The sequence below is a fragment of the Thunnus thynnus genome, chromosome 5 (genome assembly GCF_963924715.1).
Source record: "Thunnus thynnus chromosome 5, fThuThy2.1, whole genome shotgun sequence".
NCBI lineage: Eukaryota > Metazoa > Chordata > Actinopteri > Scombriformes > Scombridae > Thunnus > Thunnus thynnus.
The window spans coordinates 2,438,657-2,457,739 of NC_089521.1; the positions used below are offsets into that span (position 1 = coordinate 2,438,657).

Genomic DNA, 19,083 nt, shown 5'->3' on the forward strand with positions numbered 1-19,083 from the left:
ATCAATTATATTTTGCCACCAATGGTAGAAGAAGTACTTAAATACTTTACTAAACTAAATGAAGCAATACTACACAGTAAAAAGACTGTGAGAAGTCAAAGTCCAGACTTCTAGATCTTACTTTTGTAAAAGCATTGTCAGGTAAACAGTAAAAGCAGCACTTTAATGTTGTAGCTGTTGGAGGTAGAACTGTTGATAAACTGTCTTAATTTCCAACATGAATATTTTATAAGCTCATCTAAACTAATTGGTATGTAAAATCATCATTGTTAAATAGTAACTACAATTGTCACATACATAGTAGTGGAGTAGAAGTATAGTAAGTATCATAAAATAGAAATATTCTAGTAGTGTACAAGCACCTCAGAATTATACTGAAGCCCAGCACCTGAGTAACTGTACTGTGTTATATTCCACAATATATAGATGTACCACTAGTGGAATAATGACTTCTATATTTCATTATAAGTAGTCATTTACAATGTGTTAAAATGCTGTTAGTGTTGTTAAAGTTCCCATTGACCACCACTAGAGGTTACTAAAGGACAGGAACACACACAACCACACTATAGTTGAAACAATTTTATTTCATGAAAATATCAACCATTGGCACTTAATTTACTATAGTAAAATCAACCTTTAAAACCTTTTGAATCTGGTAAAAATGGAACAAAACCAGTCAGGAATGTGGCCAATACCACATGGTAATAAATGGTTCCATTACAGCAGAAACTCCAGCATTACCTTTACATTTGTCATTTTATTCTGTCTGTATTTTATCAGCTTTGCCTGTAAACTTATTATAGTATGGTCCTTCCAGATAAACCATGTTTTCTCTGTTAAATATTTGTAAGAATATCTCAACAGGCAGGGGGTTTATGGATGTTAAGTTGTCTCTTTTCAAAGCAAAGTCATTGTATTGGACAACTGACTGTATGGAAGCTCATTTCTGCCAGGAAAAAAAAAAGACAAAAATAAAATACTAATGGTAAATTAAAATTATGACTGAAGTAAAAATGAGTCAAATTTTTGAACTAATAATTTAAATCTTGGCATCGTGTCTCATGATTTTGACTTATGAGTAATTTTATTAATAACTTTTTTTTTCTTTTCCTGGAGGAAATGGGCCTTTTATACACCTTCTTTTAGTGCTCTGACTTAACATTTTGGTGTATCTCCTACTTTAAGCAGCTCCAAGAACATTTGCACATGTACTTTCACCTCATCTGGAAGTCGAATGTAAAGGATAACGCTGAACAGTCCAGTGTGTATCTTTGTGCATTTACCACCATCTCCCACAGTTTACATACACACATGCAGTCTGACCTCTGACCTTTTGCTTTTCTGAAAGAGTATGAATTCTTGGGAAATACACTTGGTTTAATGAGTGTCCCCAGTCCTGAAAGTGCTAGTTAGCTCAGTCAAATCAGCATGTTAGATAACTGATGAGGATAACAATTGGTTTCAAGGAGGACAGATTAAAAATTGAGTATGTTACTATTGGTGATAAGTACCAGTTGAAGAAAATATCCAGACTAAAATGATCAATGTGAAGGTTTTAGTGTCAACCCTGCGATATCTGCTGCTGTAACAGAACCAGAACACACACACACACACACACTCAAGCAGCTAAATTACACAACCATAAAAAAATAAACATTCTTCAAAATGTACAGCGTAAAAGCAAGGCCCAGGGGTTGACGAGACTTCATTTCACACAAGGCTCATTAGTTTCTGCATCAGCCAGACATTTCAATGAAGTGCTTTGATTTTCCAGTGTGTACTTTCACTTCTCTCTCCTCAAATGACATGCACATCCCCAACAGACTGTATGTACAGAGAGCTGTTCACAGCTGAATATAAAATCAACAACATTTTTGACGAAAATCTAAACTTTTTAAGCAGTTAATGGTGTTTGTGTGGCAGGAATTTTTCTCATTTTATGGCTCCAAAAGCTGATGACCCACAATTAAAGATGTTTCCAAGAAAACAAAAGCAAAGTCTTCATGTCACTCCTGTCCCATGGCTGCTGAACTTCTGTAGTCTTGTCATTTATAATCTGCTGATATTAGCCTCTCCTGATTTTACCATTTTTGTGTAGCCAAAATTACATTCTAGCTTTAATTTGTTTTGCTGCTTGTTCACATGCACTGGCAACAGAGCCAATGAGGCACCGCTTATGTAACTAACAGATGGAGAGAAGACTGAAGTGTAGCCAGTGACGTACAGGGTGCATATGTAGAATTCAAGCCATCTTTGGTTTGAGAGGGTTAAAGACATTCTTTGAGGGAATTATGAGAAAATATGCAAATACAGCTGCAGTTCAGGATGTTGAGATTTCAGAGCAGTCAGTGTGGCTGCGTCATGTTTGAGCTCTGTTAAGAGGAGAGGATGATTACCACATGAGCAGACATACGGGAAAACAACATTTCTAATTGGAATTTCATGTGCAAAACAATCTGCACCAGATTTTTTTTTTTTTTAAAAGTTTGGTTCTGACAACACTCAACACAATCTTCCTGGATTTTCGCCATGTGACTCGTCTCTGTTCCATTATTGACTGGGCGAAGATGGCAACTGCCCCGGGCCCCTAAAGGCTCCAGGTTCACTGTGTGTGCAATTCCTAATCTCATATTTGTATGGAGACCAAACTATAACTTGTGGAACCTGGGGGTGGTTTGGGGTCAGGGGCCCCCAGCAGGAGAATTTGATGGAAGTGAATGGAAGCAAAAGATGTTTTTGGAAATGACTCATTCCATTGTTGACAGAAGCAGCTTCTCTTAAAGACACAGACACAAAAAAATTAAATATCAAGTGAAAACCAATGTAAAATCAAAGAGAAGTGACGTACATTTCTGCTGTCAACAGCTAGCTTGAAGTCATTAATAAGATAAGCAGATGCTAATACAGAAACAGCATCACTTGTGAGCTTATTCAAAGGATGACATGTACATTTTGTCTGTATATGCATGTTGGAGATACATATACAATACCAATTCAAAAACAAGTAAAAGCAGTCACTGAAGGCTGTGGGAATTTGATGAGCCCATAAAAACTACAAGGGAGCACACTTCTATTGAACCAGCTGATGCACATTTAGTGCAGAAAAAACAACAGCTTTTCATATTTGGTCATAAAGATTGAAAGCTACAAAGACCTGGACACAATTTAGAATATATACAAATCAGTTCACTGTCACAAAAAGACACACCTGTAAAAGATCATTCAAAGAGTGAAAAGAAAAGATGAAAAGCTCCTCTCAGTTTTTGGGGGTTTGTTTAGTAATCGGACCGTCTTCGTTCCCTGTGTTCAAAGATCTGCTGCATTCACTCTCAGCAAACAAACCCAGAGGATGAGCAGAGAGACTGTGAGGACATTCTCTATGCTGTGTTTGCAGGGCTTTGACCAGGACTAAACTAAATACAAACACTGAAGACAGTAAGTTAGAAGGGAAGATGTTGTAGGTGTAGCTAATTTGGAAATTAATACTAACACACAGGCAGTCCGACTTGAATTCATTTCGACAAAAAAATATAGAACAGAAGAGCAAAAGGAGCAGCAAGAGACAGAGTGTTAAAGAAAGACAGCCCTGAAGATAAACACCACTTTGGAAGTTAGAAAATAGAAATTAAGGCCTCAAGGAAAAAAAGCCAGAATCTTGCATATTACCATCATCTTCCTGTCAGCCCACCTGCTGCTGTCTCTCTGACAGTCAAACAGACTCAAACACACATACACACACAGCTCCTGAGAGAAGTTAGTGTCAGAGGGAGAACTCCATCCTGCTGCTAACCTGTAACTCCTGCCAACAGAGGAGCATCCTGCTGCCTTCACATCATACAGGAATCACTATTTCATCAGGTTTGTTTACTGTAAGGGCTTCTCTTAACTTTGGAATAAATAAGGAATGCACTGCCAAACCCTGAAAGGAGTACTGGCAATGTGAACGCTCAAGGTTAGTGTTCAGTTTAAAAAAAAAAAAAAAGAAACTCTTCTGTAGTGTGTGGTTGCCATATGATGTGAATGCAACATTATGCTGTCCTATGGTGGACCTCATACAGAAGGCTCAGCAGCAAGTCAGAAGGTGTAGCGCTGCATAGTTCACCTTCAGTTTGCACTGCTCTGCTCTTTCTCAAAACAGCTGATTAAAATTATTCTGGTCCTGGTCCATCAGCAGGTAGTGAGATCATGTCTCAGGCCAGATTGGTCTCCATGTGTCCTGGGATTTTCCAGGGTCGAGTGTTAAACTCAGGTCCCGTCGAGAGAAGGTACGACTGGTGTCAGGTCCAGCCAGGCAGGCCTCAGCACTGCTAGAGGGTGGCGAGTACCCTGAGGAAGGAGATGATGAGGACACAGAAGGACTGTCCCACACCAAAAACAAGCGCCTCCAGAGAGATCATCCTCTTCCCTGCTGCCTTGTACACACCGGCTATGGCTGCACCTTACAAACACACACAAAAACAAACATGTAGGTGTTTACCAGCTGACCTACTGTCTGATAAGCCAGCAATGTCTTGTAAGTCATATGTTTACTGAACTGTAAATTATCTGTCATTATTTTTGAAAGCATCCTCACTTTACTTTGCACAATACTGTACATATCTAATTAACATGTTATATCTCCTGCTGTTTTATATAGTTCTATATTTATTTTCACTATGTATTCTGAGCACAACATTTTCCAGGATGAATTAAAGTTTTATCTCATCTCATTTTCACATTGCAGCTCGACTATGCATGAGGCAGCTGTGTGATTGGGACATCTCTATCATAATCCAAGCAGACACACACACACACACACACACACACATAGGCAGAGGACTTACTGGTGAGGACTCCTCCGCATACTGGCCCGACGATGCCCATGAGGAGGATGGCGATGGGCATGAAACGGGCCATCTTGTGCTGTCGTAGTGTGGCGAGGGACAGCAGAGCTGCAGGCAGGTGGAAGACCAGAGAGGAGACCGCTGCCCACAGGAACACCCCATACCACATCTCTGGACAAAACACACCAACATACAACCACATATCAATTGATGCCAATCAAAGTGCAGATCGTTCACAGTTCCATAGTGCACTGGGGCCTTTAATTTGGATACTTCATTCATTATTCATCTATCTAAATGCTATCCTAGCTGTCTGGCTCTGTTCCCTTTATCTCCTCTACAGAGAACAAAAGTGTTGCAAGTTACAGCAGATCATATACACTTCAGTGGCTATTTCATCTACAAGTGGTTGACAAATGAAAGGAAAAGCTGAATTATTGTTGAGTATAAAAATGATGTGAATCATATGCTGTGGTCTTCAGTAACCAGATCTCAGATCCTAACTTAACAGCTATGGGTGATTTTCCCCACTGTGTTTTGGAAGAATGCTGCTCATCCCTCTAATAAAGGCTCACACACTTGAAGAATCTATAACAAGGAGACCTGAAGCTCCTCTGGAGGCTTGTGGAGGAACAACAAGAATTTTGCACTCCAGTCACACAGCACAGTCCCAGAGCGAGCCCAAGCCCCCAAACTTTATCTTAAGAGTCCTCAACAAGTCATTATATGTTCTTGATCACATCAATATCCACACCAACACAGAGACAATTGGTAGGTGAAATTAACATTAATCATGAATGATTCATAATATTTAGTTAGTAATACATAAATAGTCTTGACTGAGATATTTTAGTACAACAAAAGTCAAGGACAAGTAATCCACACCTCTGTTGGGTACAAAGGGACTTGTGTTGGACCCCTGGGTAAGACCTCTGTCTGTCATTTATGACATCTTATGACATTATATACGTGAATACATCAGTTAATATTATATGTATATATATAACATTATATATTTGTTCAATTCACTGAGCTAGAACAGTAAAAAAAAAAAAAAAAAAATACTGAAGAGTAACGCAGCCTTAAAGGTTAAGTTCACAATTTTTCAAGTGTCTGGAAGCAACAGTCAAGTGTCCATATGAACAGTGAAAGAGGTTTTCCTCACTGTAATCATTCCTCCTATTCATACTGGCTATTAAAAGATCTCCTTGAAATGTGCTTTCAATGTAAGCAATGGAGTCAGTCAGCTGAGCTCTGAAGCTCTGCCCTGCCCTGCACAGAGCGGAGCAGCTCACTGATTGCTGGTTTATTCGAAGTTTATTAATATTAAATATATTGTGTGTTCAGATTGCACCAAATTTGACACGGCACTCCCTTGGGTCCCCAGCCACACATCCGCCAAGTGTGGGGTTGATCAGATAAACAGTTAAAGAGATATGCAAAGGACATACAGACATACATACATATATACATACAGACAGACATACATACATATATACATACAGACAGACATACATACAAAGCTTCCTTCCTTACTTTAGTTGAGAGATGATATAGCTACTTGTACAGAGTGGGCCTAATAAAAATAGCACTTTTAAACTACCAATCATATAAAATACAATAATAATAATAATAATAATAATAATAATAATAATAATAAAATAAAAATACAAAAATAGGATCGATGTAGCAAACTACGTTTGCCATGTTGCTGTAGTTTAGCCTGCTACATTCTTTGGGGGAAAGTGAAGCTCAGTGTAGGGGAGCTTCATTTAATGTAGTTTAGCTCGCTACACTTTGCAAGTAGCTTACCCAACTCTGTATACACCAAACACACACAAAAACAATTTATCTGTAAAGTTATGTTAATCCCTTCCACTAACGCGGCTTCTACGCATTCAATGCTATGACAAAGGAGAGCTTAAGTTCAACACAATTGACATCACATGCTCTTACTTTAACACACTAATTACACTAAGATACATAGGAAAATACCCACCTAAGCTAGCTAAGAAAAATGCTATGGACTCTTATTTACAATACACAATTTTACCACTTTTGGAATTATTTATTTATTCGACCTATTTTCTAATTGGAAATAGCAGCATACGTGTGTTAACCATCGCAGTCTGACGATTAAAAACAACCGTTGTGATGAAGCAGGAAGTTAGCTAGCTTAACGAATGTACCTCAACATTGCTAACGCCTACAAACTAGCGTCCAACAGCTTCAGGGATCAAATGTCACAGGAATTGAGCACAATCAACGTTAATTAAAAAGAAACAATGAACTGTTGGTATCATGTTGGTCCCTGTGTACAGTATTAGCTATAAGACAGCCTGTACCTGAGAAGTCGCTGAGCGAGGTGTCGTTTCCTCGGTGTGTGCCGTTTTTTCTCGGCACTAAATTCAACCCGAGTATTTGCTGGACGAAGCCGATCTCACTATATCTGTCCTGCATGTCTCACGTCGACAGTCGACACTGCAGGAGTGAAGGACGGAGAGCAGACGTGACACCATGAGAGGCGGTGAAGGATTCAGTGAGACGCGATCTGGTCGCAACACTAGCTAGCATCAAGCTAGCTTAGCTAACATTAGCTGTCAACAGAAGTGGTTGTCACGTATTTTATTCCCTGAAGCTGGTCTGTCAGGCAGTAGCCCTTCCGGCTGTGCACAAATACATGAGACGTTGGAAACGACGCTGAATATTAAATATTAAACTCTGTACACAATTGAGGATGAAGATTAATGTTGAGGTTGAGTTAGAGGATGTTTGGGAGAACTGCATATGCGGTGGGCTGCCTGAAAGACTAAACCCAGGGATCATTCTAATCGTTTATACAAGTGCATTTGAGATGCCGCTCTCTGTGTAGGACAAACGTAGGCTAGAAAGGTCATTATTTAGCCTGGGTGTACAACTGTTTGTGTTTTGTACAAATCTGTATGTTTTGTGCGGGGATGAGAACATCTTTGCCCCTGGGCGAAACCAACGCTTAAATCCAGTGTTTCCACAAACTGCGCCCAGCTTTTCAGAGAGAGAACTACAAACATGGCCCCAGAGAGCCATGTTTCCATTCAATTCAACAGGACATGGAAAATAGATGCTTGGAAATTGATCATTGAATATCATGTCTGCTTGTATTCTGGTCAAAGTTACATCATTCTTTTGGTGGTGCAAAATGCATTTGTCAAGAGTGTTACCAGGCAGTTATTACAGTATGAAATTATAATAGTTTGTGACAATGCAAGTCTCTACGGATAGTTGATACAGTAGTAAAATGCTTGGAAGGAAAACATACAAACACTCTACACTTTAAGTTTGTAGAGTGTCATCCCAAAATGAGTCATGTTTTTTCTATACATACCATATTGGTATTTAATCAAATGATATATGTATTGGTTTTATTGAACACTGTGGTGCTCTCTATAGGTTCAGATCAGTGTGAATGATACCTGGGCAGGTGCATACAGTTGTGGAAATGGGCAAAGTGTTCCAATAATTTTCTCTGATTGATACTTTCATATTTTTCTTTAGTATCACTCACAGAGGAAGAGGTTTAGTGGTATTGAACATTCATAGCAAAATGCTGTAAATAGAATATGCCAGAACACAATGGATAGCTTTTAAAGTAATGATGGACTTTTGCTCTGATCAATGTCACAGTTTGTTCTTGTTGGAGTTCAGACATACTTTTTGTCTGTTTTCATGTAAAATTCATGCCCCAGCTTTCGTTTCAGCTCAGCCTACATCCTACATTACCTTTGTTCAGAAAGGGAAAGAACTTAAATATTTCTGACCTGTTCCAGGTTTTCCATGGCTGCCAGAATCTTGTAGCAGTGTTTGACGACATCCTTGTTCTTGAACATTAAACTTCATAAGTTCCCAGCAGCTCAAGTTTTCACAAACTCACATCATATTAATGGTTAGGCTGGTTTCCAGTCCAGAGAGAGATATGGTAACAGCTGGGATCTACTATGTAATGCAATGTGTCACACTGACATGTGAATACAGATTCCAGGGAAAATGTTATCCCATGAAGGAAAATTATTAAAACCATAAACATGTAATTGTATAGAGATTACTTGATTTTTACTGTTTGGAAATTAGCTTTTGAAGTTCAATAATGAGAATATTCAAGATACAATCCCCAAAGAAACCTCTGGTTGGATTTTGCACCAGGCCTCCTAAAACCTCCCATGACAGACAAACCCAATAATTCATCTGCAAGACCACTTTGCTTCAGAAATTAAGATGAAATTTAATTAACAATCTGACAAAAAACGTGGGGGTTAAATTGTACTATAATCTGTATATAGCTTATTCCCTTTCCAATGCTGGTACAGAAAACTCGGAGTAACAAACCCATAAGAAAAACAAAACCTGTAGCACCTGCATGCTGATAATTCACCCCCACAGTCTCTTCACACAACAAAGGACAGCCACTGCTTTCAGGGCAAGTTATCAAACTAGTGGAAATGTGGTTGGTAACGTGATGAAGATCATCTCAATGAAACACCACCTTTAGAAATGCTACAGGTTAGGATGAAGATTAGGGTGTTTGTGTCCTTAGGAAGGATATATCTGCAGGCTCAGTGTTGTGGAACCAATCCCAACCATTTGTTACCAAGCTGAAAAATGTCACATTGGGTGAGGCGGAAAGTAAGGTGCTCCGTAGAAAGAAAGGAGGGAAAAAAGCCCAGGCTGCTGACAAGCTGCAGAAGACTGTGCAGTCCAAAATAATATCATTCACATCCCAGCTGCAGGTAGATGCATTGATGATTGGTTTATTTAGGGCTCAGTGCCACAGTTACCTAATGTGGAGCGATATAATGTATATAGCCAATGTAACCAATGTTCATTTTTGCACAGTAGACAAACAATTGGCCCATCCTAACAGTTGGTCCTTTATAATGTTAAAAAAATATAGAAGAGCCAGTTATGTTTCTCAAGGACTAGTAAGACCAACCCAGAGCTAAAAGTCTATATAATAGACTATATATAATCTATACATTATATAAGGGCAACTACATCTGAAGACACCTGTGGCAGGTTTTGGCTGTGAGCAATTTAAGGTACCCTGTAGAGTTTTTGACCACTAATAGTACAATGTTTTTATGAGTGGGTCCCCGTTTTGTTTGTTATTGTGCATATGCATGCACGCGGGTGAGCTGATACTCGTTCCTGCCAATAGTCCGACACCCTCCCACTGATCTGCAGGTGGCAGTAACACGCCAATAAATGCAGCCGAAACACCGAAGCCGGAAAGAAGAAAACTGCTAGCGAATAAATATGGATGTAAAATTAAACAATGCAGATTTCAACAGGATACTGGCCTTTTCAAATGTTTTATGGAGGAAGCAAATGCATTAACAAGGATACAGACAATGCGTTTTAGCGAGAAACACTGAATGTAAAAAGAAAACTCCACAGGGAACCTTTAAAAACAGCCAAGTTTGAAATTTCAACTTTTGAAAGTCAATCCATGCCTCATGAAGGCAGTGTTTAAAGTAGCAGCAGTGATTCAAATTTAAAAACTAGCTGCTTTCAGACTGACAATAGCACAACAAAGAAAAAAAAACTGCATTGGTATGGCTGGGGTGCTGAAACTTGGGGCGCACAAAAAAAAAATGGCAAAGTACACACAGCGACCTCTGATTGAACTTCACAAAATAGTTGAAGTTTACCAGAATAAAATGCATTGTGATCTGGCAGTCTAGCCAATCAAGTTGGTGCCAGTTCACATTCCTGGTAATTACTTTTCATAACACTATACGACAGCATTGTACACTGCTGTGCATCTGATAGGCCTTCAAACTCATGGATCAATCACTTCAACTGAATTTCCTGGATCTAGTTTCATGTTTTCAGTGGTATCTGTAGCAACATGCCCCCACCAACACAGCCCCCTGGACTTTCTTAACGCTGTGCTATTTAGTCTGACCTTTTCACCACTTTCCACATCCATAACTTGAACTAGCTGTCTTCAGACATGCAGTTTTTACACCTGGCTCTACTTGGCTGGACACTGGCTGATCTTGCAGAGAGTAAAGGATGCTTTCACTTACCAGCAATACTTCTAGTTTTCTAAATGTATTTTTGATTTCATTTCACGTTCCTGCTTGAAGTTTTATCGGTAGCAAGCCCTTTCCTTTCCCTACTAATTTCCCTAAAATGTTGTAGCAAGTTAAAATCTGAATTCTGCACACTGTCTATACGACTCAACCTGTGATGGGATTTACTAAGTGTGACATGATCTAAAGGGAGACCCCAAAGTTGAGGACCACTTTTGTAAAAAAGCACTTGGGATTTTTAAAAAAAAAGGAGTTTGGGGGGCCGAAGAAGAGGACTGTGGTTCTGACGAAGTTGAGCTGGGACTAAAAACACAAGCTCAGATTACATTTACAGCTCGCAGTTTAGGCTGTGGTGACATCTCTCATGCTTAGCCTTCTAGCTGTGAGGTATGAACCCAGTTAGCATGAACGCAGTCTGCTAGAAGGAGAGAGAACATGTTGGTATGGCTCTTTAGTAACAAAACATAACCATCATCTTGCTTCCATAATAAATAAAAAATTATACCAAAAGGCTTGTCAAATCTTAATCAAAGCAGAAGAATACAAGAGAGAAACATTTACAAATAATACCTGCAGCAAAATAAAACTTTGAGTGAAGTTTTTAAAATGTGTTTCAATTCATAGGAGCAGCTTTGCTCAGAGACACAGACCAATGGTGGGTGAGACTTTTAAATAGAGCAACTGTTGTATTAAGTGTCAGACTGTTATGCAGGATAACAGATCCAGCCATTAACAACAGTTTAGTGGTTGGTTGGGTCACCAATCTGCTATTCCTGCTTCTGTGGCAATTCATCTTATGTTTCTGTATACATTTTTCTTTTTATAAAATATTTTATTCATACAATCATTTCTTTAACTATAGCAACATTACTATTTAATTTTGAGTGGCAAGATATCAGTCGCACATCACCTCATAAGAACAATAGTATATAAACAAATGCAGAAAAAAAATTATTCTGTATCCATTTGAGTATGTCTCTCATTTTGCTTTTCAGTTCATCTTCTGTCTGTACACCTGTCTCTCTCTCTGTCTGTCTGTCTGACTGTCAGTGATGAGCCGATGGGAGTATTGCTGGTCCTGGTGGGGGCGTGTGATTGGTACAGCTCTGAGCAGTGGCCTCCACTGATTGACCAGGAGGAAGGCCCTGCATGGCAGAACAGGCTGGCCATTGGCTGACACTAGGCAACCCTCACGCCGGCCCATTTACAGTTGGTTCTGAGGACACGGCACTCTGGTCCAATCTGGGAAGAAACATAAAGACGGAGAGGTGGATCATTTAAAGATGAGGGAGAGAAAGAAAGGAAACGTGTCTACTGCAGAATACTAAAGCAATGAAGAAGTTATTATAAACTACAGAAACATTTCTCTGAGTGCTGAGATGAGAGCTCAGTATGCAGCAACAGCATGTTAGCAATGACATGACATTTGAGGGGTTTCTTGGTTTAGTGATGCAGCCTGGAAGATGTTGAGAGTGAAAGGCAGTCAGACTTACTTGGCCTCCTCTATGGCTGACATTTCCTCTAGAGGACCATTAGGAAGCTCCACAGTGGACCGACACTTCTCACTGCTTACAGGACACATGGGAGAGAGGAGAAACAAGTTCACTCAAGAGCTAGCCCAGAATCATAATAACACAACTCTCATAGTATGTTAGAGCACATCCTCATGGAACCCACTAATAGAACAAAGTCAGATTCAGTCCAGGCTGTTAAAAAAAACACAAAAACATAACATTGAATAAGACAGACAACACGACGTGGGAGATGCATTTGTGCTGTATGTTACCTTACAGGGCCTATAGAACAGACACCTATCATCATTTGTTTTGGTGGTTTGACCCACAGATCAAATTCACAGCCCCATTCCAGACATGATGCAGTAGACATGGCCCTGTTCACACCTTGCATTAACATGAGGGACCACTTACACACAAGGCATAGTAGCGTAACTTCATTGATTATTCAAATCTCCAACACGCTGACAGGATCTGTCAGGATCTAATGTTAATTAACGTTTTGTGTTCTTCTACACATCCTATAGGTCAGCTGTTACACACTCAGTCCAGGTTCATACAGTGAAACTGTTTGGAGTAAAGCAGCTGTCCTCCTGATAAATCCTAAACTCCATTATGTCCAGCAACACAGCAAAACTAAAAACTGTACTTATCAACTTGACAGGACAGAGGAAACTATCCAGGAGAAACAGAATGAACTTTTAGCTTCTGAAATAATGTTTTTAGACAGACGAGCAAGAAAGGTATTTTTTTCTGGTTTTGGTTTCATTTCTATTCCAACTGCCAATTTGAAAAAAGAAAATGGGTTAGGGCAACAGGAAAAACAGGAAAAAAACAGGAAGTGGTCTTTTTTTTTTTTTAATTCACAGAAAAAACGGAAAGCCAAATTAACGCATTTCTCTATCCTGTTATGAAACAAGTTGAACACAGCTTTGGAAGGAGGCTTCGCCGACTGCGTGGCAGCAACGCAATTCCTGTGCCTAGTCCACCGCAAAATAGAGGACACATTCCTGTTCACACTGCTAAATGAATGTGGCCACATGCGGCCCAGACCACCTCCAGATGTGGTCTGAGTGATTGGATCTCAACGCATCTTGAGTGCGTTCACACCTGTATTTAGAGCTGTCCACTTGTGATCAGATCACTGGAACTGCATGCAGGTGTAAACGGGGCCATGAGGAATATTTAGTGACAACTCTGCTGTAGTTTGTGTGTAGTCAATGTGCACCATAATGGATGGTGCTAAGAGTGCAGCACTGGAAAAATTACAGTGAAATTAAAATGATCTATTGATTTTGTTTTGTATTTACTTGAGTGTCTGCCAGTCACACTCAGTTTCAAGATTCATTTGTTTTCTGTTTTTAACATTTTGTGATCACTTCAATGTAACAACAGCTCTCTCCAGTTAAAGATGTGTAAGTCAGTCAGTCTGACACCTAAATACAAACAGGATTAAGAGTGTCCAGCCATGTTAACAGCTCTGTGACACTGTACTAAGACAGAGGTGCTTTGAGCTAAATGCTAACATACATGCTAAAATGCTCACAATGACAATGTTAACATGCTGATGTTTGGCAGGTATAATGTTGACCATGTTCACCATCTTACTTTTTAGTGATAGCATGCTAACATTTGATAATTAGCACCACATATTTGGTGTCAATTCATTCAATAATTGTTGAGATATTTCAATCTGGATCTGACAGACAGAAATGACCAAGTTAGTAAACAATTTAAATTTAAAAGCTTTTAAAAATTTTTAATCTTCAATTTGAATTAATAATTTTAAGACAGAATAAGAAATAGCATTCATTGACAACTGTAATGATCTTTTTTTCCCCTTCACTTTGTTATAGTGCACTATTAAGATGTTCACTTAATAACTTTAGTTTAAACTTTAGTTTTTTAATTATTCAAGTGGCACACTCAAGCCTTCATACTAATAGCATACTGTAATGACGGTGATGTGATAGATATGTTGTGGCTGTAATGTGGGTAAATATGTAACAATTAGTATGAAGGAAGGTGAACTAGTGACTGCGTCTGACACGTGAGAGTAAAGGATGTCATTTGACTCAACATGTTAGTATTATGCTGTGTTCCATTCAAGTTGGAGGCCGGAAATTTCCAGGTCGAAAATTCTGAATTCCAAGCTGAAGTGTTCTACAACTCACAACGCCAAACCCAAACAATCAACATGGGTGACCACCAGAAATGAAGTCTTCTTATAGCAGGTGGCATATGAATATTTGCAATATCAGCAGAGCTTAACTGGATACATCAATGGATCACACATGGTGTTCCAGATATGTATGTATGTATGTATGTGTGTGTGTGTGTGTGTGTTGTGTCTGACCCTGTTTTGGGACAGCACGCTGCGGCTGAGTTGTTGACGCCTGTTCGCTCCGAGTCCTGATTCTCCCCTACCGAGTATTTCTCTGAAGAAGCACTCTTCTCTTCATCACTGGAACACACATACACATACACAAATATACATTAATAACATATGAAGTGATTCATACCAATGACTTTCCCCACAAAAACACACAGAACACAGTGAGACGTGAACAGTGATGCATGCTGAACTGACTGACAGAGCACACGGTAAAACAAAGGATGGAGGTGTTGAAATGGGGTAACTCTGTGAACGGTATGCAGGAGAAGCATCAAAATGTACAGCAAATGGAGAAAGTCAACTGTTTTGTTTGTTTAGCTAGGGATATTCTTGTTTACTTTAAAGCTGCAATGCCTGCGATTATAGCAGGCAAGCCTACAAACTGATTTGGACACTGATTAGACCAAAATTGATTGTGCCAGCCGTCAGTCTTGCTTTGTCTCAGCGAACCACCAATAATCTTGATGAGGCCTCAATCAAAGCAAAACACCCACAAACATCCAAATATAATCCAAAATCTGAGGTGCTAAACCACAATTATCAGTATTTGTCAATTTCCTAAAACAACCCGCCGTGCTTTAAAAGGAATGAGTCCAATTAAACATCTGCTTACAGTTTGCATTTTTAGAGTAACATTTACATTTTTCAGTAATGACGTGATTAAAGCATCACAATGCTCTGATAAAAGAAGTCTCATTGAGAAAGTCATATACATCTTTAATGCCACTTAATGCACAAAAAGGAACACAACAACTCTTAATGAAACTTTAATAAAAGAATATTATACAAAATTTTGATACTGTAAGGAAAAGCGTTGTTCTGCCTGCACAATTTGGCTGCTGCTCCTTTGACCATAAAACTGAAGATACTTAACGTTGTTGTCTTGAAGCTTGTGTTCTCTGACATTAGGTCAGTTTTTATACCCCATTTCTGAACACACAAGGTTTCATTCCAGCCACAGACATCGTTCTATCAGCTGATACTGGCAGGAACAGTGCTTCCACCAGGAGTTTATCATCTATTTTACACAAAGGAGTTGTTTCTAAAATGAAATGAATCTTTAATATGAGGATATTGATCATATATTTTGGATTTTTTTCTGCTTAATAGGGCTGCTGCTTCTCAAATCTCAATCCAATTAAAGTTAACACAAATGAATGACATAGCCATTTCCTCTGTATACACAACATTCATTTTTTGTGATTTGATTGAAATAAGCAGCATCTGAAAAGAAATAAATAATCTAGCTTTCTATTTTAAGATAATTGTATTTTTGCTCTACTGATTATAGTTTCATGGAAGCCATACTAGCCCTTCTACTGTTGTCATAGTTACTGATGAGAGGATTGTTATAAATAGAAGGTTTGTCATTATTCATATTATCTACTATGCAAAAGCAAGGTTATAACATATTGTACCATGATCATTTAAAATTCACATTGTGGCCACAAGCTGTTGACCTGATGATCAGATCTTGGTCTCTGGAGACACACAGCCTCTCATGCACAGTTGGCTAATGTATAATTGCATGATTTCAATCAGCTGTGCTGGTACTATTTAGGTCCAGTATTGTGACTCCATCATAGAATTGATTAAGCGGTTACACCTTTCTTTCATTGTGCATTTTAACCTTAATCAATCACAATCTTCAGACGAGACAATAGCTGAGGGACAGAGCCAATAGAGACGCAGATGTGGGTAAAGCAAACCATACAAGTCAAATAAATATGAATTAGAATACTAATAAAGCTGTTGTAAAAATCCAATTGTGGAGAGGTTGAAGCCACTTCATTAAACATAAGCTGGCCTCCACTTGGGGCAATTACACTTGAGTTGTGTCATTTCAAATAATAATAATAGTAATAATAATACATAATTTAATAATAATTGGCTTGCCCTGTTAAAATAAAAGCCACTTGAAAATTAAGTAAATTAAAAAACTGCACTTGGACAACACCTTTGGTAGAAAGACATGCAGAATGGAGATAATGAAATAAAAACAAACAAGGAGCTGAAACCAAAGAAGAAGATCAAAATTGGGAAAGAAAAGTTGGTGGTTGACGTGACAAGACTACATCACGGCTGCAGGCTGATCTCTGATTGGCTGTACATACCGATAAGATTTCAACACTCTGAAGAAGACCACACCCACAACGCACAGCAAGAGAGAGAGGAGGGGAAGCTCAGGTTGTAAGTGTCGCTCAGTTCATTAGACAAGTTGTTATTTACTCAGACAGACAAACAATATAATGCAGCATCAACAAGGGGACAGGAGGACAGAGGACAACCGTTTTTATGACTTGTTCATCCAGGATAGGCAAGTATTTCACTATGGACTGAAGGGTTAGCAATAATTTTGTAATTTGTGGAGAAGGGGGGCTGTAGTCAGTTTGAATTCATTTTGGTTACCATGAATAGAACAGTGAAGCAAGTTTTCCTGCAACATAAAACTCTTTTCTGCTGTTCATCTCATTATGTTCCAAACTACCAAATTTCCCAAAAAAATGGCCAAATAAGTTAAATGTCGACATGCACAATCCTGTCGAGCTCACAAGCAGTTGTGTGCACTGGCTTGACTGTCTACCCGTACACGTACATTTAGCCGTTTCAACACTACAGAGGGTGTTTCATACTCATAATATGGTAAAATATCATTTAAAGCATTGTTGTCTAAGAACCATCCGTTTCTCAGCTGGTGATTTTTAATTAAATACTTCACAGTGGAATAATGCTTATTTTGTAAATAAACACTTTCCAACCAGTAAAATGCTTTTTATTCCCCGGGGGCCTGTGTAAGATCTTTATGTTAAATTTAACACAGCCAAAACAGGAAGTGTGATTGAGTGATAGTGTGAGGTCACTCATAAGAAAACAGATGTGACCACACTAATGAGACACATCCTGACAACCAGTCTGGTCAAGACACTGTAATATATAAGAGAGTTCCAGTGTTCCCTTCTTGGGGTTTTTGAACAGCAGGACCAGACAGTGCTACAGAGAGCTACACTATGTAGCATTTTTTTTGTGTGTGTGGATGTGTTTGGCAAACCTTTTGAAGACGGCGGTCTCAGTCTTGGCGTCAACAGTGAGACTGACTGTTTCTTTCATGGAGCCGTTGATGACTGTCTCTGTGATGCTACGCTGCTCATTACAGGTCGTTTCCTCCTCCACTTTAGATCTCCCACAATCCTTAGAGGAGGTGGAGGAGGGAGAAGCCACACTGGTTCCCAACCAGCCATCACATTCTGGGGGTAGTAAAGAAAGGAGACAACAGGAGTCAGATTTCATCAAGGTCATTTAAGCTGTTTAAACATGTAACCACTACCCAGACGGGAGGGTTTTGGGTGCTTTTGGGTTGTTTACATTTTGCTACTGAAAGACAAGCAAAGTAAAATCATACACATTAGCAAGTGTCACATTTTATATTGAAGTGTGTCCAGGTTTTGCGTTACAGATGGACAACAAGATTTTGGGCCGAGGATAGTTTAAATATTAGAGGGAGTCCTGGTGTGTTTGCACATGCGTGTCAAGATCACACATCTTACCTTCAGGCTGCATGGGTGCATTGACCCCCAGCGGGTCCCCTGTCTCTATGCTGGTTTCCATGGCAACAGGAGAGTTGCACCTCAGAGGGTCTTTGGGACTGAAAAAGAAAAATTTCTATTTAGAAAGCACTCTATCAGATTCAAAGACGATGACAGCTGAAAGCAAGTGATGCCCTGCTGCTAACAGAAACTGAGTGACCAGTGTCTGTCAGGATCCTACCTGACAGGGGTGAAGTTGGAGAAATCAGCCCAGCCTGTTTCGGAGCTGGAGGTGGCAGCAGGAGAGGAGCTCCATGCTGCCTCAGTGAGGGCTTCTGTGGAAGAGGAGGAGGGGGACAAAGGAGAGGAGGCAGCAGGGTTGCTAGGGCTGGTAGCCGGAGCTGTGGAGGTACCTGTGTCCATGGGGATGTCATCGAAGTTGGCCGTCCACACTGGCCCTGAGAAATAATTATTATATAATAATAATTAAACGAGACAAAAATGATGGTTTTCTCATTAAAATGTAGTCATTTTGGAACTCTGACTATCAGCACACTACACAAAAACCCAGAACCTACTCATAGTTCTTATATGAGGCCTAAACCAAGTCAGAAATGTCATTAATTGTGAAACTTACCTGGCTACAGTTTTTTCTAATTCAAATCCTAAACCAAGTCAAACCAAAAATTCAAACTGGCAAAAATGATCTTACTTTGATCTATTTATTTTTATTATTATTATTATTATTATTAT

The 19,083-nt window shown here is 39.2% G+C and overlaps 2 protein-coding genes across 5 annotated transcripts in view; both read right to left on the bottom strand.

Moving 5' to 3' along the window:
- Nucleotides 1-567: 567 nt before the first annotated feature.
- On the bottom strand, nt 568-7,453 carry tmem170a (transmembrane protein 170A). Its single transcript, XM_067588689.1, has 3 exons — nt 7,172-7,453; nt 4,827-4,997; nt 568-4,441 (listed from the first exon to the last, which is right to left on the bottom strand). The coding sequence occupies exons 1-3, from the start codon at nt 7,284-7,286 to the stop codon at nt 4,311-4,313; spliced, it is 417 nt and encodes a 138-aa protein (XP_067444790.1). The 5' UTR covers nt 7,287-7,453; the 3' UTR covers nt 568-4,310.
- A 2,699-nt stretch (nt 7,454-10,152) lies between these two features.
- Nucleotides 10,153-19,083, bottom strand: part of ppp6r3 (protein phosphatase 6, regulatory subunit 3) — a 33,426-nt gene continuing 24,495 nt past the window's right edge. For 3 of the 4 annotated variants that reach the window (XM_067588688.1, XM_067588687.1, XM_067588685.1), the window contains 6 exons: nt 18,572-18,788; nt 18,352-18,449; nt 17,856-18,051; nt 14,768-14,875; nt 12,391-12,465; nt 10,153-12,139 (listed from right to left, as the gene is read on the bottom strand). In XM_067588688.1, the coding sequence (XP_067444789.1) occupies nt 12,088-12,139; nt 12,391-12,465; nt 14,768-14,875; nt 17,856-18,051; nt 18,352-18,449; nt 18,572-18,788 (746 nt within the window). In that variant the 3' untranslated portion in view covers nt 10,153-12,087. The remainder of the gene's footprint in view (nt 12,140-12,390; nt 12,466-14,767; nt 14,876-17,855; nt 18,052-18,351; nt 18,450-18,571; nt 18,789-19,083) is intronic. The other variant, XM_067588686.1, reaches the window with a different exon arrangement.

Bases quoted from the DNA above. Each gene is read 5' to 3' on its own strand.
- tmem170a (XM_067588689.1), bottom strand. From the start codon at position 7,286: ATGCAGGACAGATATAGTGAGATCGGCTTCGTCCAGCAAATACTCGGG. The intron at 4,998-7,171 runs GTACAGGCTGTC...TGTTTTGTCCAG, and splicing joins CTCGCTCAGCGACTTCTCAG to AGATGTGGTATGGGGTGTTC. The intron at 4,442-4,826 runs GTAAGTCCTCTG...TGTGTTTGTAAG, and splicing joins ATGCGGAGGAGTCCTCACCA to GTGCAGCCATAGCCGGTGTG.